Here is a 26585-nt window from a genome sequence, read left to right on the forward strand (position 1 = left end):
TCTTTCATCGCTGCATGCAAATGAGTTGTCAAAAAGGTGGCCCTACATCCAGGAGTAGTTGAGCTCCAGCCACCATAATCATGTCCTCAGTATGCCTAAGAACATGATAGGAAATCTTAGAAGACTGAAATAGCTCTGAAGGCACATTAAGAGGTTAAATCCTAATTACAGGCCCCAAGGGTGGACATTGACTGTGACGGGTCCCTGTGCAGGACTTATGTCTGCCCCCCCATCCCCCTTCAAAAATTAACTATATATTAAAGCATATACTGACCAAAAAGAGACATACAGGTGAGTCCTCCAAAGTTTGAGAAGGAAAATCTACATAGGTAGAAGTGGAACGATCACAGTATCTGAGCAACCTGTAGTGCAAATGGGCCTCCCTTCCCCCTGCTATACCTCCACTGTGCTACTCTACACCCTGGAGCCTCCCTAACCCCTTGGATCCTCCCAACCCCCTGGGTCACTCTACACCCTGGAGCCTCCCTAACCCCTTGGATTCTCGACACCCCCTTGGCCACTCTACACCCCGGAACCTCCCTAACCCCTCAGATCCTCCCTACTTTCAGGATCTTCCCTACACCCTGGAGCCTCCTTAACCTCTGGAGCCTCATCTACCCACTGGTGCCTCCCTTGCTCCTTGGAGCCTCCCCACACTGCTTGGTTCATATGCAGCTGAACCTCCTGCATGTGATATGTCCGCCGCTGCCCAAAACGCTAAATATGTCTTTAAACATGATGTTTATTCATCCTTTCCTGCAGTCAGTAAACTAGTCCAGGACTGCCGTCAATCAAAGCTAGTGCGCAGTGGGATCCACCCACAGCAGTGTGACTGACACCCCACTGTGTGCAGGTGGAGGAGATGAGGGATGATGTAGTTATTAATCACCTATATACAGTGTTTAGGGATAATACAGGCATCATTATAGAAGCTATTAGGAGGCTGAAAAAGAGGTTACTTTTAGTGTTAAATCATGGTGTCATAATAGTTTTATTTGTCTGTCCCTGGAGATCTGAGGGCTCATTTTTTGAGTGGCAAGCTGTAGTTTCTATTGATAATATTATTGATTTTTTGCTTTTTTATTATGTCTTCTTTGGGACCTGTTGTGACTTAAAAAGTAATGATTACTTACTGGTAATCAGATTTTCCAGAACCCACGACAGCACCATGGATAGAGGATACGCCCTAAGGACCAGAAACCCTAAAAGGCGGAAGCCCCTACTACTCTTCAGTGCTTTACAGAGCTTGAGAGGAACTCCGTTTAGTTAGTTTAGTAGACATACATAAATTCAAGTTTGGTGGTAATACAGTCATGGCCAAAAGTTTAGAGAATGACACAAATATTAATTTTTACAAAGTCTACTGCTTCATTTTTTCTAATGGCAATTTGCATATACTCCAGAATGTTATAAAGAGTGATCAGCTTAACAGCAATTACTTGCAAAGTCAATATTTGCCTAGAAAATGAACTTTATGCCCCAAAACACATTTCAACATCATTGCAGCCCTGCCTTAAAAGGACCAGCTAACATCGTTTCAGTGGTTGCTCCATTAACACAGGTGTGGGTGTTGATGAGGACAGGGCTGGAGATCAATCTGTCATGATTAAGTAAGAATGACACCACTGGACACTTTAAAAGGAGGCTGGTGCTTGGCATCATTGTTTCTCTTCTGTTAACCATGGTTATCTCTAAAGAAACACGTGCAGTCATCATTGCACTGCACAAAAATGGCCTAACAGGGAAGAGTATCGCAGCTAGAAAGATTGCACCTCAGTCAACAATCTATCGCATCATCAAGAACTTCAAGGAGAGAGTTTCCCTTGTTGCCAAAAAGGCTCCAGGGCGCCCAAGAAAGACCAGCAAGCGCCAGGACCGTCTCTTAAAAGTGTTTCAGCTGCGGGATCGGGCTACTAGCAGTGCAGAGCTTGCTCAGGAATGGCAGCAGGCAGGTGTGAGTGCATCTGCACGCACTGTGAGGCGGAGACTCTTGGAGCAAGGCCTGGTCTCAAGGAGGGCAGCAATGAAGCCACTTCTCTCCAGGAAAAACATCATGGACAGACTGATATTCTGCAAGAGGTACAGGGAGTGGACTGCTGAGGACTGGGGTAAAGTCATTTTCTCTGATGAATCCCCTTTTTGATTGTTTGGGACATCTGGAAAACGGCTTATTGGGAGAAGACCAGGTGAGCGCTACCACCAGTCTTGCCTCATGCCAACTGTCAAGCATCCTGAAACCATTCATGTGTGGGGTTGCTTCTCAGCCAAGGGAATGGGCTCTCTCTCAGTCTTGCCTAAAAACACAGCCATGAATAAAGAATGCTACCAGAATGTCCTCCAAGAGCAACTTCTCCCAACCGTCCAAGAGCAGTTTGGCGATCAACAATGCATTTTTCAACATGATGGAGCACCTTGCCATAAAGCAAAGGTGATAACTAAATGGCTCAGGGAACAAAACATAGAGATTTTGGGACCATGGCCTGGAAACTCCCCAGATCTTAATCCCATTGAGAACTTGTGGTCAATCATCAAGAGACGGGTGGACAAACAAAAACCTTCAAATTCAGACAAAATGAAAGCATTGATTTTGCAAGAATGGACTGCTATCAGTCAGGATTTGATCCAGAAGTTGATTGAGAGCATGCCAGGGAGAATTGCTGAGGTCCTGAAGAAGAAGGGTCAACACTGCAAATATTGACTTGCTGCATTAACTCATTCTAACTGTCAATATAACCTTTTGCTACTCATAATATGATTGCAATTATATTTCTGTATGTGATAAAAACATCTGACAAACACATAAAAACCAGAGGGCAGCAGATCATGTGAAAATATAATATTTGTGTCATTCTCTAAACTTTTGGCCATGACTGTACATGTTATTCCAGTCTTATTATGTCGTACCCTGCACATAACTACATCTCTTAATAAAGTTATTCATTTTTTTTTTCTGAAACACCCTGTGAGTCAACCGTTACCATCCACCAAGGAAAGGTGAGAAGTTGGGGAAATAATGAAGGGTGATGTCATGGGTTCTGGGAAATCCGATTACCAGTAAGTATCATCATCATTTTTCCTATTCCCCACAACAGCACCATGGAGAGATTTCAGAGGAATCCCCTAGGGAGGGACCACCGCGTGTAACACTTTCCTTCCGAAAGTAAGATCCCTAGTACCTAAATCCAACAGTTAATGCTTGAAAAAAGTGGAGGGTGAAGACTACATGGCAGCCCTACAGATTTTTTCCAGAGAAGTGTTAGCCCTCTCTTCCCAGGATGTAGAAATAGCCCTTGTGGAGTGTGCTTTTATATTATTGGGGGGGCACCTCCCGAAGAGTAGGCCAGTGCAATCCCTGTCCTGACCCATCTGGCTATGGACCCTATTGATGTAGCCTGACCTTTCCTGGGACCCTGAAAGAGAACAAACAGGGAGGTAGTTTTCCTGAATTTCCAGGTTGACTCTAGATATTGTAACATGCATCTCCTAACATCCAGGGCCCCCAGTGCTGCAGTGTGGACTTTTTATAAAAATTCTACAATAGCAATCCAGAGGACCTGGCTGTTTTTTAACAGGTCTACCCCTGAAAAGGTTGGGAACTTTCCTCATATTCTAGGGTAATTTCTTTTTTACTTAATAAGGGAAGAGATTAACATTTCTGAGCATCGTCTAGCTGCTAGAAACTTCTACTCAAGCGCCATACCGTCAAATGAAGATCCCTCACATTGTGATACAACATGGGACCCTGTGATAGGAAATCTGGGATTTCTGGCAGTACCCATGGCACTCCCACTGTTAGCTGACATAGCCAGGTGAACCAGGTTCTTCTGGGCCAGAAGGGAACTATTAATATCGCTTTGGCTTGATCTGTCCAAATTTTCCTGAGAACTTTCGGAATCAAGGAAATTGGGAGAAAGGCATAAACTAGCTCCTTTGTCCATCTGTGGAGAAGGACGTCAACTCCAAACGGGAGGTCTTTTGGATCCAGGGAGAACTTTTGAGATTTTTTGTTTGATTTGTTTGCGAACAAGTCTTTCTGGGGTTTCCCCCCCAGCGCCTGAATATTTTTTAAAATATCTCCAGGTTTTGCAACCACTCGACCCGGTCTATCATGTGACGACTGAGGTAATCTGCCACAGTGTTCTCCTCCCCTTTCAGATAACTTGCCAATAATCACTTTAAGTTTTCTTCTGCTAAAGTCATATTGCCTGCTTCTATCATGAGACCTCATGATCTTGTGCCTCCTTGTTTGTATACGTACGCAACTGCTTTTTTGTTGCCCGATAAAACATTCATATGTTGTCCTTTTATATCTGGCAGGATTTTTAGTAATGCCAGCCCGAGAGCAGTTAGTTCTTTCCTGCTGGAGGATGCGTCCATCAACTCTTGAGGCCATCCCTCTAGGAGGATTCTTCCCTCTGTCTGCTCCCCAGCCAAAAGCGACCGTGGTTATTATTTTGAGGTTTAGACTTCCCAAGGAACTCTGCCAGACAAATTGGTCTTGTGTTGCCTTAGAGATTGTTGCGTCCTTCCTGAGACAATAATTCTTCTGTCCAAATTTCCTTCGACTTTTTCTCCTTCTTTCAGAACTTCTCACTGAAGGGCTCTGAAATGGAACCTTGCCCAGGTTACAGCCAGGATGCAAGATGTTAAGATTCCCACGATTAACATAGCACTTCTTAGGGTAGTCACTGGATTTTTGACCAACTCGGAAACTGATCTGCACACTTTTTTGATGGTACACAAATAAGCAGTGTGTTTCAGGTGTGCATTAAAATACATCCACAGGTGTGTCTCTAATTAACTCAGATGTTGCCAAAAAAAACATATCAAACACATGACATCATCATATGGGCAGTCCAGAATCGTTTAAAGGCATAGTATAGTGTATGTAAACGTTTGACTTTGCAGTAAGTAATAAAAATGCCTTAAAACATTTTCTCTCTCATTATTCTGTCGGGCATTTGACAAATATTAATAATTATGGTAATCCTAATTGGCCTAACACGGGAAAGGTTTATTCTGATTTCATGTCAGATATTGAGAACAACATGCAAATGTCTCTTTATAAGTGTATGGAAAATTCTGGTTTCAACTATATGTGCTTCCCAAATCATTAAGAAGAGGTGTGAAGGTGGCCCCGTCATTTATCAGTGCACCGCCGGACTCTACAGGAGCAGCCGCGCCATCACCAGACGCTTTTGCTGTGATGTGGACCGGAGACTCCACACGATATCACACACCGGTCATCGTCATAATCATCATGAGCCAGGCATCATAATCATATGCCGGTCACATTACACACCTGTGGAAACAGCTATCGAAATTTCCTTCTTCCCGTCACTCACACATGGCTGATCCCACCTCGTTATCACTTCTTCTTCTGTCTCATCTTTCACTTTATTCTTAGTCAGATCTTCCTCCTGATTTATCAGATGTAACAATCAGCACAATACAAGAAACCACCAAAATCTGTGACACCTCTGACCTCAATTAGAAATGTCCCCCCATATACAGATCTAGTACAGGGCCCAGCAAAGTCTACCTGATGATCTTCTGTGACATCATGATTCTCCTCTGGACAGTCCTGGTGATACAGAGGACAGGGACATCTCTCTGGTGGATTTCTCCTCCTCGATCCATCTGTAGGAAACACACAGTGATGGAACAGATTGTGTGATGTGATGATGAGATGATGGGAGTAGTAGTAGGTGACCACAGAACACATGGCAGTCTCCCCTCCTCACCCTGCTGATCGGCCCATATTGTGATTGCCTCTTGTGTTTCATCTATAACTTTAACATGAATATCAATCAGATCTTCACCCTAAAAAGAAAAATGTAAGATGAGCTCAGGTCCCATCACTTCATGGTCAGATGTTGTGGGGGCTTCAGTGTCATCTACCTGATGGTCCGCCAGGATGTTGTCATTTTCCTCCAGGCAGTCCTGGGAATACAGAGGACGGGGACATCTCTCTGGTGGATTTCTCCTCCTGGATCCATCTGTGGAGACACACAGACTGAATACATGACCTGCCGTGTATCTGTCTATATATGAGACACGTCTCTCAGAACCAGTAATTCTAGGTTTATGCATCAGGGACTAAATTACATTGTTGTGGTCCTCACCACCGGTACCGAGGTGCCAGCACATTGTGGGCCACAAGTATGAAGTGATAATCAGGGAGGCAAAAGCCTAATTTTCTCTGCTCTGCACTCAGAGGATGAGGACCCTGAGGAGAGGAACAGAGAAGACCCTCGTCAGTCAGATGAAGGAGCTGTACCAAGAAACACAACTTCTCCAAGTTTCGTTTCCACCAGTGATGGAACCACAGAGGAGCTGGAGAAAGCTCCACATTTCTATCCAGCGGTTTCTTCTCTCCTAATTCACCGTTATGGAGATTGGGGAAAGGACAGTTACCATTTACCAGTGATTGTTTTCTGAGAGATCATAAGGTCACCCTGAGGACACTGCCTCCCTCCTGGACAGGATCCTCTGGGATCACTCTAAGAGGAGAGAACCTGCCGTCCTCCAATTAAAAGACGAGTTACTGCATTTTTATTCTTCTTTAAACCATTAAATACCTTTGACATAGGGGTACGTCCTGTCGATCGTATCAAAACAGGATCTATGACTGCGCAATTGCCGCCGGGAGCTCTACTCGCTGCAGCAAGGCATGTCCTCTGAAAGCCGGAGGACTGTCTGCTCCAGTAAGGGGGGAAATAGGAGAGCAGGGCAGGCCAGACAGGTGCTGGTAGTGGGGGACTCAATTATTAGGGGAACAGATAGGGCAATCGATCGTCGAACGGTGTGCTGCCTACCTGGCGCTCGAGTCTGACACATCGCTTATCGGGTTGACAGATTACTGGGAGGGGCTGGTGAGAATCCAGCGGTCATGGTGCACATTGGCACAAATGACAAAGTTAGAGGTAGGTGGAAGGTCCTTAAAAATGATTTCAGGGAATTAGGCTGCAAGCTTAAAGCAAGGACCTCCAAGGTGGTATTTTCGGAAATACTTCCTGTACCACGTGCCACGCCAGAGAGGCAACGGGAGATTAGGGAGTTTAATAAGTGGCTCAGGAATTGGTGTAGGAAGGAGGGGTTTGGGTTCCTGGAGAACTGGGCCAACTTCTCAGTTGACTACAGGTTCTACGCTAGGGACGGGCTGCACCTCAATGGGGAGGGTGCAGCTGTGCTGGGGGAGAAAATGGCTACAAGGTTGGAGGAGTGTTTAAACTAGGGACTGGGGGGAGGGTATTCCTTTTATAGGAGGGGAAGACAGTGCAGATAGAGACCTGGGCACAAATAAGGAGATTGGGGGTGGGGGTGGCATGGGGGGTGGGGTTAGAACAGTTCATAATTTAAGAAAGAATAGAGGTACAGAGTGATACATAAAGTGCATGTATACTAATGCCAGAAGCCTCACCAACAAAATGGAGGAATTGGAGTTAATGTTGTTGGAACATAATTATGACATGGTGGGGATATCTGAGACATGGCTGGACGAGAGCCATGACTGGGCGGATAATTTACAGGGCTATAGTCTGTTCAGAAAGGACTGTACAAATAAGCGAGGGGGAGGCGTGTGTTTATATGTAAAATCATCCTTAAAACCCATCCTGCGTGATAATATATATGAATCTAATGAAAATGTAGAGTCCCTGTGGGGGGAGATAAGGGGAGGGGGAAAATAATAAATTACTGATAGGGGTTTGTTATAAGTCTCCAAAAATAATGGAAGCAACAGAGAATATCCTCATAAAGCAAATAGATGAAGCAGCGACTCAAGGAGAAGTCATTATTATGGGGGACTTCAACCACCCCGGAATACATTGGGGAACCGAAACCTGCAGTTCCAGCAAAGGTGATAGGTGTCTGACCACTATGAGAGACAATTACCTTTCAAAACTGGTCCAGGACCCAACAAGAGGGGGGGCACTGCTAGACCTAATATTAACCAACAGGCCAGACCGCAGATCAGATATAAGGGTTGGGGGTCACTTGGGTAATAGTGATCACAAATTAATAAGTTTTCATGTATCCTTTGATAAGATGTGTAGTAGAGGGGTTACAAGGACACTAAACTTCAGGAAGGCAAATTTCCAACAGATGAGAGATGATCTTGGTGCAATTAACTGGGACGATATCCTGAGACATAAAAATACACAAAGAAAATGGGAGACGTTTATTATCCTCCTGAATAGGAGCTGTGCACAATATATACCGTATGGGAATAAACATGCGAGAAATAGGAGGAAACCACTATGGCTAAATAGAGCTGTAAGGGGCGCAATAAGGGACAAAAATAAAGCATTTAGAGAATTACAGCAAGTAGGTAGTGATGAGGCATTAAATAAATACCAAAAAATTACATAAATTTTGTAAGAAGCAAATCAAAACAGCAAAGATTGAGACAGAGAGACTCATTGCCAGAGAAAGTAAAAATAATCCCAAAATATTCTTTACTACATAAATAGTAAGAAACTAAAAAATGATAGTGTTGGCCCCATTAAAAATAGTCTGGGTGAAATGGTGGATGAGGATGAGGAAAAAGCCAATATGCTAAATGACTTTTTTTCAACAGTGTTTACACAAGAAAATCCCATGACGGATAACATGATCAGGGATAAAAATTCTCCATTAAATGTCACCTGCTTAACCCAGCAGGAAGTACGGCGGCGTCTAATAATCACTAAAATTGACAAATCCCTGGGCCCGGATGGGATACACCCCCGAGTACTGCAGGAATTAAGCACAGTCATAGATAGACCATTATTTTTAATCTTTAAAGATTCCATAATAACAGAGTCTGTACCACAGGACTGGCATATAGCAAATGTGGTGCCAATATTCAAAAAGGGGACAAAAACTGAACTTGGAAATTATAGGCCTGTAAGTTTAACCTCAACTGTGGGTAAAATCCTGGAGGGTTTTCTAAGAGATACTATACTGGAATATCTGGAGAAGAATAACCTCATGACCCAATATCAACATGGGTTTACGAGGGACCTTTCCTGTCAGACTAATCTGATAAGCTTTTATGAAGAGGTAAGTTCCGGACTGGACCAAGGGAATGCAGTGGACGTGGTGTACATGGACTTTTCATAAGCTTTTGATATGGTGCCACACAAAAGGTTGATACATAAAATGAGAACAATGAGGATAGGGGAAAATATGTGTAAGTGGGTTAAGAGCTGGCTCAGGGATAGGAAACAAAGGGTGGTTATTAATGGAGCACAGTCGGACTAGGTCGCGGTTAGCAGTGGGGTACCACAGGGGTCAGTATTGAGCCCGCTTCTTTTTAACATATTTATTAATGACCTTGTAGGGGGCATAGAGAGTAGAATTTCAATATTTCCAGATGATACTAAACTCTGCAGGGTAATCAATACAGAGGAGGACAATTTTATATTACAGGATGATTTATGTGAACTAGAAGCTTGGGCTGATAAATGGCAAATAAGCCTTAATGGGGATAAATGTAAGGTCATGCACTTGGGTAGAACGAAAAAGATGTATAATTATGTGCTTAATTGTAAAACACTGGGCAAAACTGTCACTGAAAAAGACCTGGGTGTATGGGTGGACGACAAACTCACATTTAGTGGCCAGTGTCAGGAGCATGCGGTCAAAGGAGCTCTCCATGCAGGTGAAACAAGCCATCCTTAAGCTGCAAAAACAGAAAAACCCATCCGAGAAATTGCTACAACATTAGGAGTGGCAAAATCTAGAGTTTGGTACATCCTGAGAAAGAAAGAAAGCACTGGTGAACTCATCAATGCAAAAAGATCTGGGCACCCACGGAAGACAGCAGTGGTGGATGATTGCAGAATAATCTCCACGGTGAAGAGAAACCCCTTCACAACAGCCAACCAAGTGACCAACACTCTCCAGGAGGCAGGCGTATCAATATCCAAATCTACCATAAAGAGAAGACTGCATGAAAGTAAATACAGAGGGTTCACTGCACGGTGCAAACCACTCATAAGCATCAAGAATCAAAAGGCTAGACTGGACTTTGCTAAAAAAACATCTAAAAAAGCCAGCACAGTTCTGGAGGAACATTCTTTGAACAGATGAAACCAAGATCAACCTCTACCAGAATGATGGAAAGAGAAAAGTATGGTGAAGGCGTGGTACAGCTCATGATCCAAAGCATACCACATCATCTGTAAAACACGGCGGAGGCAGTGTGATGGCTTGGGCATGCACGGCTGCCAGTGGCACTGGGTCACTAGTGTTTATTGATGATGTGACACAGGACAGAAGCAGCTGAATGAATTCTGAGCTATTCAGAGCCATACTGTGTGCTCAGATCCAGCCAAATGCAGCCAAACTGATTGGTCATCGTTTCACACTACAGATGGACAATGACCCAAAACATAAAGCCAAAGCAACCCAGGAGTTTATTAAACCAAAGACGTGGAATATTCTTGAATGGCCAAGTCAGTCACCTGACCTCAACCAAATAGAGCATGCATTTCACTTGTTAAAGACTAAACTTCAGACAGAACGGCCCACAAACAGCAACTGAAAACCACCGCAGTGAAGGCCTGGCAGAGCATCAAAAAGGAGGAAACACAGTGTCTGGTGATGTCCATGAGTTCAAGACTTCAGGCAGTCATTGCCAACAAAGGGTTTTCAACCAAGTACTAGAAATGAACATTTTATTTACAATTATTTCATCTGTCCAATTATTTTTGGTCCCTTTAAAAACAGGGTGGCCCATGTTAAAGAGCTGAAACTCCTAAACCCTTCATCCCATTTTAATGTGGATACCCTCAAATGAAAGCTGAAAGTCTGAACTTCAACTGCATCTGAATTGTTTTGTTTAAAATTCATTGTGGTAATGTCTAGAACCAAATTTAGAAAAATAATGTTGTCTCTGTCCAAATATATATGGACCTAACTATATTTATGTAAGAAAACAAGAAATAAAAGTACACATATTTGGTATCGCCGCATCCAGAATGACTCAACCTATAAAACTGTCACACTAGTTAACCTCTTTAATGAAAACCTTAAAAATAGGGTTTTTATTATGAAAAACTACGCTTTTTCATCATATCTCTGAACTTGAATGTAGATAAAAACGGTATTGCTGAAAACTTCATTTTGTCCAGCAAAAAATAAGCCACCATACAGCTTCATTAATGCAAAAATGAAAAAAACTATAGCTCTCAGAATAAAGCAATGCAAAAATAATTATTTTTTCCATCTAAATGTTTTTGTGTAAAAGTGACAAAACATTAAAAAAGCAATATAAATGTAGTATCGCTGTAATCGTACTGACCCAAAGAATAAAGCTGCCTTATCAATTTTACCACTTGCGGAATGGTGTAAATAAAATTTTAAAAAATCTGAATTCCTAGTGTTTGTTCATTTTGCTGCCCAAAAATGGGAATAGAAAGCGATCAAAAAATGCCATGTGCCCGAAAATAGTACCAATAAAAACGTCAATTCTTCACCTGCTGTTGATTTGTTCATTCTGCCTCCCAAAGACCGCAGTAAGTGCAGTGAGCGCTTACACCAGGGTTGGCGTGTAAATCTCTGAAATACATGATTCAGATGGACGGAACCCCCGGCGGAAGATTTCCTTTAATGAGGCAGATGGCGGCACTGTGTACACCGCCTGGTCCATGATCCGGTGGTGTTGTGCATAAAAGTAACTTCTGCCACAGCTTTGTGCACTTCTAAAAAGAAGGACACTGCTGGACAGAGGGCCAGGGTAACTTTGCTGACTCATTATAGTGAATGGATCCCTCTGGGTATTTATCGACGACGATTTTGACTCCATGGGTATTTTCCAGAAACAAGCAACAATGCATGTTGCTCAGTAAAAATTGCAAATCTGCCAGTGTAGTGCCCATTACATTGTGTCCAGCTCCTCCTTTTGGAGACCCGCACCCATAAATTAGGTGGGCTCTCATCACTACAGAAATGCAAAACATGTGGACGCTAAATGTGGTTTAGGCACACTGGGGCTCAGAAGAGGGGGGATTAGGATTTGGGGGAGTAGAATTCGCTGGATTTATTTTGAGGGGTGAGGAGCCATATCAATTTTCCAGAGCCGCTGTGCTACCAGTAACATTTAAGTCCCCTACATTTCCGTAAACAAATGACAGACCTGAGTAGGGACTTGTTTTTGGTGGATTGATTTAAAGCTTTTATTGTGAACATTTTACATAAATTTTGGGGTCACATTTATCCTGCGCTCTACGCTGAGCACTTACATTAGGGTTTACATCTAAATCTCCTAGTGACGTGATTAAGATGAAACCCCCGGGGGGGTATAATTTCCAAAATAGAATGACTTGAGGGGAGATTCTGCTCTTCTGGCACTTAAGGGCTCTGTATATGGAGTCTGCAAACTATTGTATGATAATTTGTTCTCAAAGAGTAAAATAGCATTCCGTCCCTCCTGCGTCTCGCCATGTGGCTAAGCAGTACTGTACAGCCACATATTGGTATTGCCACACACAGCAGAAATTGTGTTACCATTTTTTGTGCAATTTTTACCCATTTCCATAAGGGAAAATGTAAAATTTGGGGCTAAAAAATTTTTTTTGCAGTAAAAATGTAATTATTTTTTCTTTACTGCCCAATGGTATAAAATTCTGTGACCCACCCGTGCTGTTAATATGATCACTGCACCCCTAGATCAATTCCTTGAGAGATGTAATTTGTAAAATGGGGTCACTTATGGGGGGTTCTGGCACCTCAAAGGCTCTAATGGGTCACTGCTCCCGCAAATCATTCCAGACAAATCTGCATTACAGTATGGTGCTTCTTCTCGTCTGAGCTTTGCACTGTGCATGAAAAGTAGTTCTTGACCACATACGGAGTATCGTACGGAGGAGAAATTGGGTATCAAACTGTACCATTGATTTTTTTCCTATTAGCCATTTTGAAAATTGAAAACTTGTGCCCAAAGCAACATTTTAGTGGAAAAAAATGGTAATTTTCCATTGACTCAGTCCATTGTTATACTTTTCTGTGAATCGCCTGAGATGAATTCCTTAAGAGGTGTATTTTACAAAATTGAGACATTTGTGGGGGTTTCTGCTGTGTTGGCATGTCAGGAGATCTTCAAATGTGACATGGCATTGTAATCTATTCCAGACAAAATTGTCCTCCAAAATTCAATTGGCGCTCCTTGCCTTTCGAGCCCTGCCGTACACCAAAACGGTAGTTTTCCACCACATGGGGTATCGGCGTACTCAGGAGAAATCGTTTGGGGTCTACTTTCTCCTGTTACCCTGAAAATTAAAAATTTGGGGCTAAAGTAACATTATTGTTGGAAACGCTGTAAAGCACTTGAGGGTTCAAGATGCTCACGACACATCTAGATATATTCCTTTAAGATAAGATAAGATAATCCTTTAATCGTCCCACCATGGGGAAATTCAGAGCATTACAGCAGCAAGGCAGGAACAAGTACAGATACAGATGCATAAAGGCATTACATTGACAGTAGGTAGGTACATATACGAAAAAAAAAAGATATAACCGGACTATCACAACTTTGGATCTATCAGTTCACTGTTTGGGTCATTCTCCGTTTTGGACAGTGCTGGTTATACAGCCTAACTGCAGCAGGAAGGAAGGACTTTCGATAGCGCTCCCTCTCACATTTAGGATGAAGTAGCCGGTCACTGACAGTACTGCACATCTTTGTCACGGTCTCATGCATGGGATGGGAATCATTCTGCACCATGTTGCTCACCTTGGCCAGTATCCTCCTGTTGCCTACTTCCTGAACTGGGTCAAGGGGGCATCCCCAGGACAGAGCTGGCCCTTCTAATCAGTTTGTCCAGCCTATTCCTGTCCCTGGTTGATATGCCACTGCCCCAGCACGCCACACCAAAGAAGATGATTGATGCCACAACAGAGTTGAAGAAGGATGCAAGGAGTGCCCCCCTAACTCCGAAGGCTCTCAGCCTTCTGAGCAGATAAAGCCTACTGTGGCCCTTCCTGTACACTGCATCCAAGTGATGGGCCCAGTCAAGCTTATTATTGAGGATCACACCAAGGTACTTATAGGTGTTGACTATCTCAATGTCATTTCTCTGAATGTTCACCACTACTGGTGGATTTTTTCCCTTGCGAAAGTCCACCACCAATTCCTTGGTCTTCCCAGAATTAATCCTAAGGTGGTTCCTCTGACACCACTCCACAAAAGCTTGGTTATTATCTCTGTACTCTCTTTCATCTCCTCCTGTGATGAGGCCTACTATTGCAGAGTCATCAGAATACTTCTGCAAGTAGCAGCTAGATGAGTTGCACTTAAAATCCGCAGTGTACAGTGTGAAAAGAAAAGGGGCAAGAACTGTACCTTGAGCTGCCCCTGTATTGCAGATCACTGTGTCTGACACACTGTCCCGAACCTTTACAAACTGAGGTCGGTTCGTGAGGTAGTTAAGGATCCAGGTGGAGAGTTGGAGGTCCACGCCAACAAGGCCCAGCTTGTCTCTCAGTAGACCTGGCTGTATGGTATTAAAAGCACTAGAGAAATCGAAGAACATTATTCTCACAGTCTTCCCAGGTTTCTCCAGGTGAGAGAGAGTCCTATCTAGAAGGTGGATAATGGCATCATCCACACCAATGCCCGGCCTGTAGGCAAACTGGAGAGGGTCCATATTCGAGCTCACTAGAGGACGGAGACGTGTGAGAACCAATCTCTCTAGTACCTTCATCAGGTGTGATGTCAATGCTACAGGTCTATAGTCATTAAGGTCTTTCGGATAAGGTTTCTTCGGAACTGGTACCACACACGATAATTTCCACAGTTGTGGTACTATACCTATTCTCAGGCTCATATTGAACAGATATGTAATGCTCTCACTCAGCTGGTGCCCGCAGGTTCTGATTAGCCTTGCACTGATGCCGACAGGACCTGCAGCCTTCAAAACTTTGATCTTATCCAGTTCTTTTGCAACCTGGGTACTTGTGAACAACAGACCCTGGCTCAGTTGACAAGTTGCAGCAGGGGGTGAGGTTATTGTAGCAGAGAGGTGTGAATGGTATGCAGGGGCAGGAGCAGCCAGTGTGTGATTAAATCTGTTAAAGAATAGATTAAGTTTAGGGGAGTAGTTTGCAAAATGAGATCACTTATGGGGGGTTTCCACTGTTTAGGCACTTCAGGGGCTCTCCAAACAGGACATGGTGTCTGCTATCTATTCTAGACAATTTTGCGCTTCAAAAGTGGTGGTCCTTTCTTTGCGAGCCCTGCCGTGCACCCAAACAGTGGTTTTCCACCACATTGGGGTTTTGATGTACACAGGAGAAACTGCACAACGTATTGTATGGTCCATTTCCTCCTGATACTGTTGTAAATGCAAAATCTGGATCTAAAGTAAAATTTGTGGGGAAAAAGTAAAATTTTCATTTTTTTCCCTCCATATTGTTTTAATTCCTTTGAAGCTCCTAAAGGGTTAATAAAATTCTTTGATGTGGCTTTGAGCACTTTTGAGGGGTGCAGTTTTTAAAATGGTGTAACTTTTGGGTATTTTCCGTCACATATGCCACCCCATAGTCACTTCAAATGTGAGGTGTTCCCTAAAAAAATATTTTGTAAATTTTGTTAGAAAATTGAGAAATTGCTGATAAAAACCCTTCTAACTTCCTAACAAAAAAAAAAAATTTTTTTTTTTTTTTAAATGATGCTGATGTACAGGAGACATGTGGGAAATGTTATTTAATAACTATTTTGTGCGACAAAACTTTCTGGTTTAAGGAAATAAAAATTCAAAGATTTAACTTTTTCTAACTTTTTTCGAATGTTCGATATTTTCATAAATAAATGCAAAAAATATTGCCCATATTTTGCCACTATAACGAAGTACAATACTGTATGTCACGAAAAAACAATCTCAGAATCAGTGGGATACGTTGAAGCGTTCCAGAGTTATTACCACATAAAGTGACAGTGGTCAGAATTGTAAAAATTGGCCTGGTCAGAAAGGCGAAAACAGACTAAGGGTGAATGGGTTAAATAGAGAAAAATCTCAACCTTCGCCTCGATATAAACACTAAAATAGGCAGTATGTGCGCGGAAAGTTCTGAGTTTATGGGTGAAGCAGGAATAAAGGGCACATGTATGGCTAACGGATGAAGTCACAGCGCCCGGGAGGACGGTGTTGTTGGAGCCCCCGGTACACAGCGGTTAGTGCCTATCACTGTGTAATATAAGAGGACACTAGAGAGCAGGCGCCGGGGTCATGGGCGCTGAATGAGGGACACGGGGAGCCAGGGAGAGATTGTCTGGTCAGATTCCACAGAAAAGCCCCATAATACATATTCTATGGAACGAACAACCCTTTAACCCTTTCACTCCCCCGGTCTGTTTTCACCGTCTCGACCAGGCAAATATTTTACAATTCTAACCCAGTGATTCTGAAGATTTACTTTACTTTATGGTAAATGTAAGTCGATAATTTTTGTTTATTTATGAAAACATTTAAAAAAAAAAATTTGAAAATTTCGCACTTTTAATATTTATGCCCTTCATCTAGACATTTATTAACCATTCTGTGTGGTATAAACTAACATTTCCCACATGTCTACTTCACATCATCATCATTTTTTTTGTTACGGAGTTAGAAGGGTTAAAAGTTGATCAGCAATTACTTTTAAATCTACAACACCATTTTTTTTTAGGCACCACCTCACATTTGAAATGACTTTGAGGGGCCTATATAACAGAAAATATCAAAAAGTGACAGAATTCTAAAACTTCACCCCTCAATGTGCTCAAAGACACATTCAAGATGTTTATTAACCCATTAGGTGTTTCACAGGAATCAAAACAATGTGGAAGGAAAAAATGATAATTAAGATTTTTTCCCATAGAAATGTTTGCTTTTAGACAAAAATTTTCACAAGAGTAACGAGAAAAATTTGAGTATATTTTCTCCAGTTACCATTGTGAAAATAAAAAAATTGGAGATAATGCAACATTTCTGTGGGAAAAAAAATCTTAATTTTCACGGTTCCACACCATGAAATTCTGTGAAGCACTGGTGGGTTCCATAAAGTCAAATGGCGCTCCTTCTCTTCCGAGCCCTGCTCTGCAGCCAAACAGTAGTTTTCCACTACAAATGATGTATCGGGATACTCAGGAAAAATTGCCCAACAAATTTTGGGGTTCATTTTCTGCTCAGTATGCCGATAACCCATAACTACGGTTTAGGCACATGGCAGGACTCAGAAGGGAAGCGGCACCATTTGACTTTTGGAGCACAAAGTTGGCTGGAATAGATAGTGGATGACATGTGCCTAAACAGTGTAAACCCCCCCACAGATGACCCCATTTTCAAATTACACCCCTCAAGAGATTTTTCTAAACATGCAATGAAAATATTGTCCTGGTACAATGCAAGCTCCATCAGTTTCAGAAGTAGTGGGACCCTCGCCTTTCTGACTGCCAAACATTAGGGCCATGATGACTACCTTCTGAAGCTGAAGGAAGATTCCGTATTGCCTGCACGTCGAAACAGCACACAATCGTTGTACAAGGCCATCTGTATAATGGGCACGGACAGCTTTTGGTACCATATGTTTGCTGTTCGCATGGCATTTTATGGTTTGAGGACCTGATCTTAGAGATCAGATGGCCCAGGAGGTCCCTTCCAACTCTACGATTCTATGATTCTATGATCTACACCCCGATGAATTTACACCAACAAGCAAAAGGGTAACAATGTTCTGATTTTCTGGCTCCATCTCTCCCCATCCACTACTGCTGAAGGTGAGACTCCTCTCATTTTATAGACAGTCATCCTGGCTATCTCATACAGAAATGTGACATGCAGCCATTTAGAATATGATCACTTATGCAGATTCTTGTCATGTCACTGCATTGTTACAGTTTCGCTCCTGATGGTGGTAACAATCTTTTTGCTCCCACATACTACAAATTACAACCTGTCCTCACATTCCCTATTAGCTCAGTGTGTTATTAGGCTGATTCCCAAGTGAAAGGTCACTGGTTCGAAACAAGGAGCAGCCATGAAGCAGATTTCCCAACGAAAGACAAACAGCATCATCCTGCTCATCGATAGCGGGCTCTCGGACAATAAAATTGCCAAACTGCATAATTTGAGCGCCATGACAGCTGGAAGAAGACGAAATGAAGTCCGTCCATCCATTCAACGGCCAAGAGGTGAATATCCATGCAAAATATCACAGTCAGCAAATCAGCCCATCACAAGTTGGGGTGGCTTGGTAACAGATCACAGACGTCCATGCACTGTGAGACACATGTTTCACAGGCCCAAAAAAGTTGAAAAAACCTCGATTTCAAGATCAGCATAAGAACTGTAGGTGTGACAGTCACAACGCATACATGGAAAGTCTGTGTCTTGTGACAGTCACACAGCCACGACACATGCAGCTAGGGCGCCGGACAGCTGATCATCAGGAGCGCTCCACGCATCCGGGTTAACGCTATAGCTTGCCGAATAAGGAGGGAGCTGATGATGTTTCGCTCACCTCTTATAAGGACATCCTAATACTTGACCACCAGCAATGGGCTCTGCTGTCGCCTTTTCTCAGTTGCCAAATTAGCGGCTTAGGGAGGCTTTTCTGGTTTGTACCTTTGGCAGAGAGGTTCTTAAAAAGTCAGATGCTGGTGTAGAAGTTATCTAGGAAGAGGTGATAACCCTGATCCAGCAATGGGTGCACCAATTACCACACAATTTCCCACTCACCCCCAAGACAGGGCATTCAGGGGGGCTATCACTCCATTTGTAGACATTAAATCTGTGGGTGTTCCCTGACGTACTCTTGAATAGTTTAATTCCACACCTTGTCCTCTTACTAGGCAATTATTGTAGGAATTTTAGCCTCCTTTTACTTATTCAAAATTTTCATTGTTTTATAATACACAACAAAGACAAGCATATCAACAGGTTCAAACGAACACACCACATGGCAGAGTAACTACTGAAATAGAGAACGGTGTAGTAACATGAAAACAAACAGCTCTATTCCGTATCAACAGTAGTTTGCAAAAGACAATTGACAACCTGCTAAACTAAATAACAAGAAGAAGAGAAAAGAGAAGAAATGTCTATAAGGACCGTGAGAACAACTCACTAAGGCAGACGGAGCATGAACTATGATACCGGCATATCAAATATCGTAAAAGGATAAGATAGTAATTATCTTAGCATATTTTGGCACATCAATGAGGATAAGAAGGATTCCCAATGAAACCATTTTGCAGCCACTTTGTTAGCTGCCTTTTGGTATGGGCTATCAGATTCAACCTGGTGAAATCTAGCCACCTCCCCAAACCATTCCTCTAGCGAAGGCGGGTCTAATGACTTCCAGTGTCGTGGAATTACCACCTTAGGAGCCTGAAGAAGGTACCTCAATTTTGATTTATTACAAGCATTCTTACGCATGGGAAACATAAAAAGTAGAATTGCTGCCGGCCTTTTAGGGACTGACACTCCCGTCATTCCTTTAATCGCTTTAAGAACACCCTCCTAGAAGGCCGCCAAGGCCGGGCACGCCCACCATATATGCGACATTGAGCCCACAAGGGCACCACATCATCACCACCACAAGTTGGATACTCCCGGGAACCATTTATGTAAGACCGAAGGAACATGATGCCATCTAGATACTATTTTATAACTAGTTTCCTGAGCTTTAGTAGTAATATTAGATTTATGACCTTGTAAAGGTTTGATGGCGCTCCCTTTCCCACGCCTTACAAAAAGGGGGAAGCATATCCGGATCACTATCTAAACTGCATGCGCAGGATTAGTGGGAGCCATACATAGGGATTCAAACAAAGAAAGGGGGCGCACCCATTCTAAATGATCGGCAAATGTAGAGAAAAAATGCCCTAGTTGAATACATTCTAAAGAATATCTCGCTTTATGTGGGCAATCACCTAGAATAGCTAGAGGGGAAGCAATACACCCTCAGGGGCCACATGATGAAGACGCAAGGGGTTTGTCTTGGACATACCCAGAAAAAGGCTTGAGAAGACACCAGATGGGAATTTGGGGTTATCTGTTATTGGGGATAATGGTCGTAATGGGTCAATTAGAATTCCCTTTATACTGGGAATGTGGACAGTTTTGAGTGTTTGCCTGAGACTAAATGGAATAGGAATATAATTTTGGGCCAACATAGGCCAACCCCATGGTAGAGTGGAAACTGATGTATGACAAGACTCATAGGCCATACGTACCCACAGTTTAGATTTAGGCTGCGTGCACACGCTGCGGATTCCTCTGTGGAATTTTCTGCGTGGATTTGAGAAAAACCTGCAGTTTTTCTGCGGATTATCCTGCGGTTTTCCCCTGTGGTTTGACACCTGCCATGGAGCAGGAGCCAAACCGCAGCGGAATCCGCACAAAGAATTGACATGCTGCGCTTTTGAAACCGCAGCAAATCTGCACGGAAAATTCCGCACTGTGTGCACTGCGGATTCCATTTACCATAGGCTAAAAGGGTACTGTACAACACAGCAGAAACTGCTGCAGACCCGCAGGGCCAAAACCGATGCGGATCCGCAGCAGAATCCGCAGCGTGTGCACACAGCCTTAACCTCCCTTTTTTTGATAACATAAACTTTATTGGTTCCAGAGTAAGAAGATACATTGACAACAGCCGTCAAATAAGTGTGACCGTTAACCAACAGTACAAAGATTTGGTCAATATTCCAAATTACTACCTTACAAGGAACCAGAGAATTTTTAACAATAACTCAGACTTACACAAATAGCCAAATATCACAAATGCATATTCCCAGTGCCTTCTGGGATAAGTGAAGCGTCTCCGCGAGCTCAAAGAATACTGGATTTTGGCCGTTGCAGCTGAAAGGAGGAAATCGGTAAACCGCGTGCCGATTTTGGCTCATTTTTCACCACTTTGAGATCTCTTTAACAATAAGAACATGGAAGAGGCCAGGAGCCATTTGGTGAGCTGCATTTCTTACTACATGTTCACAGATTTACCAGTGGAAAAGCCAAACTTCACATGCCACAAATGCAAGCTTGTGTCCCTGTTGGAGGAAAAGTTGCAAAATCTCGAAGAGAGGTTAGCTACAATGAAGGAAGGTGAAGAGTTCTTGGACAGAGCAGAATTATCTCTTCATGTTACAGAAAGAGAAGAAATTCGAAGTGCACCTGAAGAAACAGAGGAATGGAGACATGTGACCCAGAGAAGCAGGAGGATCAGGAGGCAGTCAGCACCCATACTGCTCAGGAACCAGTACCAGGCTCTCACGCAGGAAAACGATGAAGAAATACATCAGGATAAGACTTTGCCAACAAACAGCAACCTTGTACGCCTTCAGAGTCCTCCTGGATGGAGAAAGAAAAATGTTGTGAAGAAGAAACGGAGAGTGGTGGTCATGGGGGATTCCCTGTTGAGAGGAACAGAGGCCGCTATCTGCAGACCGGATATAACTTCAAGAGAAATGTGCTGTCTTCCAGGTGCAAAAATTAAAGATGTGTCTGACAGGATATCAGGACTCTTCAGACCTACAGATGACTACCCATTCCTGCTACTACATGTGGGGACAAATGACACTGCAAGAAACGACCTGGAAACCATCTGCAGAGACTTTGAAGACTTAGGCAAGAAAGTGAAAGAACTGGGAGCGCAGGTGGTCTTCTCTTCCATCCTCCCAGTGGATGGCCATGGAACAAGGAGGTGGAATAAGATTCTGCAGGTGAACAACTGGCTACGTCGATGGTGCCGTCAGAAACGATTTGGATTTCTGGATCACGGAGTGAACTACTTATACGATGGACTACTTGCTAGAGATGGGGTGCACCTTACGAAGACTGGAAAGCAGGTATTTGGAAGTCGCCTTGCTACACTTGTAAGGAGAGCTTTAAACTAGAACAACATGGGAAGGGAAGCAAAAGACCAGAAAAAGCCATACACCTGACAAATGCTATTGAGAACTCTGCTATTAGAAGTGGAAAGGAAGAGCAAAGACAAAAGAATCTAATTAATAAAAATATTGGAGAAAGAGAAAACAATCACAAACTAAAATGTTTCTATACTAATGCACAAAGCATGGGCAACAAACAAGGAGAATTGGAACTACTAACACAGGAAAAGAAATATGATGTCATTGGAATCACTGAAACTTGGTGGGACGATACACATGGTTGGAATACAAGACTAGAAGGATACAACTTATTTGCAAGAAACAGACTTGATAAACGAGGAGGAGGTGTCGCATTGTATGTTAGAAACGCGTATATCTGCACAGAGATTGAAGCTTCAGAGACTGGGAGTTCTGTGGAAACTGTTTGGGTAAGAATACAAGGACAGAACAATGGAAAGGACACCATTGTAGGCATTTACTACAGGCCGCCTGTGCAAGCTGAAGATATGGATGAACTCTTTATGCATCAAATGGCCAAGTTCTCCAAAAAATATGACATAGTTGTCATGGGAGATTTCAACTATCCAGACATTTCTTGGGAATCTCTCTCAGGCAAAACTAACAGGACAAGGAAATTCTTATCCTCTCTTGCTGACAACTTTATCTTCCAAAAGGTAAAGGAGAAAACAAGGGGAACTGCTACCTTGGATCTAATCCTTATAAACAGGGAGGAAATGGTTGAGGAGGTAAAAGTGGCTGGGACCCTAGGAGGTAGCGACCATGCTATTTTAGAATTTTGGATAACTAGAGGCGGAAGACCTGTGAAGACTCAGACGTCAAGGTTAGTTCAGAAAGGCAGATTTTAAGGCACTCAGAAAGAGAATTGGAGGGATCCAATGGCTGGATATCCTTCAGGACAAAAATGTCCAGGAAGGATGGGAAATCTTGAAAAATGTGATTCTCAAAGCACAGTTGTTAACAATTCCGAAAAGAGGGAAGAATAGGAAGCATTTAAGGAAACCAGGATGGATGAACACAGAACTTAAGCACATGCTAAAAAGGAAGAAAGAAATGTTTATAAAATGGAAAGAGGGAGGCATATCTAAAGAAGAATATAATGCTGTCTGCAGAACCTGCAGGGCACGAACCAGATTACTAAAGCTGACAATGAATTGAGGCTTGCAAGAGACGTCAAAAGCAATAATAAAGGATTTTGTGGATATGTCAAAAGTAAAAGAAAAGTCAAAGATGCTATAGGATTTTTACAGGATGAAAATGATGAAATGGTAAGACAGGATGTTGAGAAGGCTGAACTTTTAAATTCCTATTTTGCATCTGTTTTCTCTCAGAAAGGAAATGTAACATCAACTGTTCTTCACTGTCCTATTAAGGGAATAGAAGAATCCAGGATATCTATAAACAGAACGATAGTGAGGAAACCCCCTGAGGAAGAAGTGATTTTCACTTTGAAACGCGTTGGAAATATGAATAAAACAGCAATCTTTTGATGTACAAGCGAATGTGTCTCATATTAAGCAGCACATAAAATCCACAAACAGCTCTTTAAATTCATAATCACTGATTGGGTGGATCAGGGAAATGCTGTAGATATAGTATATCTTGACTTCAGCAAAGCATTTGACAAAGTCTCTCATACAATCCTTATTAAAAAATTACTAAGTATGGAATGGACAAGGCAACTGTTAGGTGGATTCATAACTGGCTTAGTGATCAGACCCAAAGACTGGTCGTAAGTGGCTGAAAATCCAGTTGGAAGAATGTCTCAAGTGGGGTACCACAGGGCTCTGTCCTGGGCCCTGTATTGTTCAACATCTTTATCAATGATTTAGATGAAGGAATTGAGGGTAAACTGATTAAATTTGCTGATGACACAAAGCTAGGAGGGATAGCTAATACTAGAGAAGAGAGAGAGAGGATTCAAAAAGAAATAAATAAACTGGAGAAGTGGGCAGCAACTAACAGAATGGTTTTTAACAGGGAAAAATGCAAAGTACTACATCTGGGCAATAAAAATGAAAAAAGCATATACAGAATGGGAGGAATAGGGCTAAGCAACAGCACATGTGAAAAAGACTTGGGTATACTAATAGATCACAGACTGAATATGAGTCAACAGTGTGATGCAGCAGCAAAAAAGGCAAATGCAATTCTAGGATGTATTAACAGAAGCATACAGTCTAGATCACGTGTAGTCATTATTGCCCTCTACTCCTCTTTGGTCAGACCTCATCTGGAATACTGTGTCCAGTTTTGGGCGCCACATTTTTGAAAAAAACATCAACAAATTTGAGCAAGTTCAGAGAAGAGCCACCAGAATGGTGACCGGTCTGCAAACCCTGTCTTATGAGGAAAGGTTGCAGGATTTGGGAATGTTTAGCTTGCAGAAGAGAAGACTGAGAGGAGACTTAATAGCTGTCTACAAATATCTCAAGGGCTGTCACATTGTAGAAGGATCATCTTTATTCTCATTTGCACTAGGAAAGACTAGAAGCAATGGGATGAAACTGAATGGGAGGAGACACAGATTAGATATTAGAAAAAACTTTTTGACAGTTAGAGTGATCAATGAGTGGAACAAGCTGCCACGAGAAGTGGTGAGTTCTCCTTCAATGGAAGTCTTCACACAGAGGCTGGACAGACATCTGACTGGAATGATTTAGCGAATCCTGCTTTGAGCAGGGGGTTGGACCAGATGGCCCAGGAGGTCCCTTCCAACTCTACCATTCTATGATCATTAGTCATTTAGGACAACATTGTATCATTCAGAGATCCACAATGAACTTCTGGAGTGAGTTTGCTGCACGGAAAGTTACAGGGGCCGAATAATATTGCACGCCCCACTTTTCAGTTTCTGCATTTCCACAAAAATTTAAACTAACCAAAAAATTTCGTTCAACTTCACAATTGTGTCCCACTTGTTGTTGATTCTTCACCAAAAATTTACATTTGGTATCTTTATGTTTGAAGCATGATATGTGGGAAAAGGTTGAAAAGTTCCAGGGGGCCGAATAGTTTTGCAAGGCACTGTATTTTATCCACACGATAGAAGTCGATTTCAGTAAGGTCTGTACCTAAAAATCTGGATTCCCGAACTGTCCATGAATTCCGGAATAAGAGGCTGATCATTTTCAGGGGGTGGAGTCCATATGTGATCGATTGCTGAAGGGGATGCTTCGGTCCTAGGGCGCCTTGCTGGGGGTCCCTCTCTTCCGATGAGGAAATGGAGTAAAAAAAAATAGAGGAACGTGAGATCATACACACTCCTTGAATGGGTGTCGGAGGCAAGGAAAGCGTCTGCGTCACGAATGGGCCATTTTTCTATTCTTCTCACCAGTGCGGATGTGTAAGTGGGGCTTTTACATGATTAAAGTGTGAAGTGGGGAAAGGGAACTCTTTATTATGAAATTTACTATGAAAAAGAGAGGAAAAAATTAGTGAAAAAAAAACTAGACAAGCAAAAGTAAAAAACAAACTTGGCATAAAAAAAAAGAATTACAGCGACGTTCACTCCACTAATGCGCTTCCTCCCAGCTAAAAAGCTACTTGTTTGGTAGCAATCTCTGGAGACAACTGCTAAATTACTCCTCTCTCCACGGCTCATAACGCCAAAACAACTTTGCTAAAGTCCGGTATTCGTAGGATGGCAGGTTCAAGTCCCCATTATTTATGCACAAGGACAAAGACTCAAGAATGATGAAGACGAGACGAGAGCGGAGAAACCGCGACTCACAGATCAGAAGAAAATAATCAGGGAAATGAAAGCTGTTGTCAGACGGAGAAAATGTAGAGAAAACCAGAGCAAGTCTGGAGAAAACTCATCTATTATAGGAGGACGCCGGAGAGACGTCATCACATCCACCGGAGCCAACAAGGAGCCGCGCTGCTCACCTCGTGGTGTAAGAGGCCGGAGCTCCTCCATCATCACGGCCTGGTACCGATCCTGGTGTCCTTCTAGATACTCCCACTCCTCCATGGAGAGATAGACAGCGACGTCCTGACACCTTAAAGGAACCTGACAACAATGATACAGTTATCACCCAGAATCCTCCAGTGCCGTTCTGTATAATGTCCCAGCAGTCACCTCTCCGCTCATCACCCAGAATCCTCCAGTGCCGTCCTGTATAATGTCTCAGCAGTCACCTCTCCGCTCATCACCCAGAATCCTCCAGTGCCATCCTGTATAATGTCCCATCAGTCACCTCTCCGCTCATCACCCAGAATCCTCCAGTGCCGTCCTGTATAATGTCCCAGCAGTCACCTCTCCTCTCATCACCCAGAATCCTCCAGTGCTGTATAATGTCCCAGCAGTCACCTCTCCGCTCATCACCCAGAATCCTCCAGTGCCGTCCTGTATAATGTCCCAGCAGTCACCTCTCCGCTCATCACCCAGAATCCTCCAGTGCCGTCCTGTATAATGTCCCAGCAGTCACCTCTCCCCTCATCACCCAGAATCCTCCAGTGCCGTCCTGTATAATGGCCCAACAGTCACCTCTCCGCTCATCACCCAGAATCCTCCAGTGTCGTCCTGTATAATGTCCCAGCAGTCACCTCTCCGCTCATCACCCAGAATCCTCCAGTGCAGTCCTGTATAATGTCCCAGCAGTCACCACTCCCCTCATCACCCAGAATCCTCCAGTGTCGTCCTGTATAATGTCCCAGCAGTCACCTCTCCCCTCATCACCCAGAATCCTCCAGTGTCGTC

At 43.0% G+C, this 26585-nt stretch overlaps 1 protein-coding gene across 3 annotated transcripts in view; it reads right to left on the reverse strand.

The window, feature by feature from the left end:
- The window catches only part of LOC141073066 (uncharacterized), a 296352-nt gene that overhangs the window by 236155 nt on the left and 33612 nt on the right, over nt 1-26585 (reverse strand). The window contains exons 3-8 of one of the 3 annotated variants that reach the window (XM_073560386.1): nt 25772-25895; nt 24955-25089; nt 5902-5999; nt 5745-5823; nt 5543-5640; nt 5303-5420 (exon numbers count right to left, since the gene is read on the reverse strand). The exons of the other annotated variants lie outside the window; for them this stretch is intronic. Coding sequence (XP_073416487.1) covers nt 5303-5420; nt 5543-5640; nt 5745-5823; nt 5902-5999; nt 24955-25089; nt 25772-25895 — 652 coding nt within the window. The remainder of the gene's footprint in view (nt 1-5302; nt 5421-5542; nt 5641-5744; nt 5824-5901; nt 6000-24954; nt 25090-25771; nt 25896-26585) is intronic. 3 annotated transcript variants of the gene reach the window in all.

Source organism: Dendrobates tinctorius, unplaced genomic scaffold, assembly GCF_039654945.1.
Source record: "Dendrobates tinctorius isolate UK_male_01 unplaced genomic scaffold, ASM3965494v1 ptg000296l, whole genome shotgun sequence".
NCBI lineage: Eukaryota > Metazoa > Chordata > Amphibia > Anura > Dendrobatidae > Dendrobates > Dendrobates tinctorius.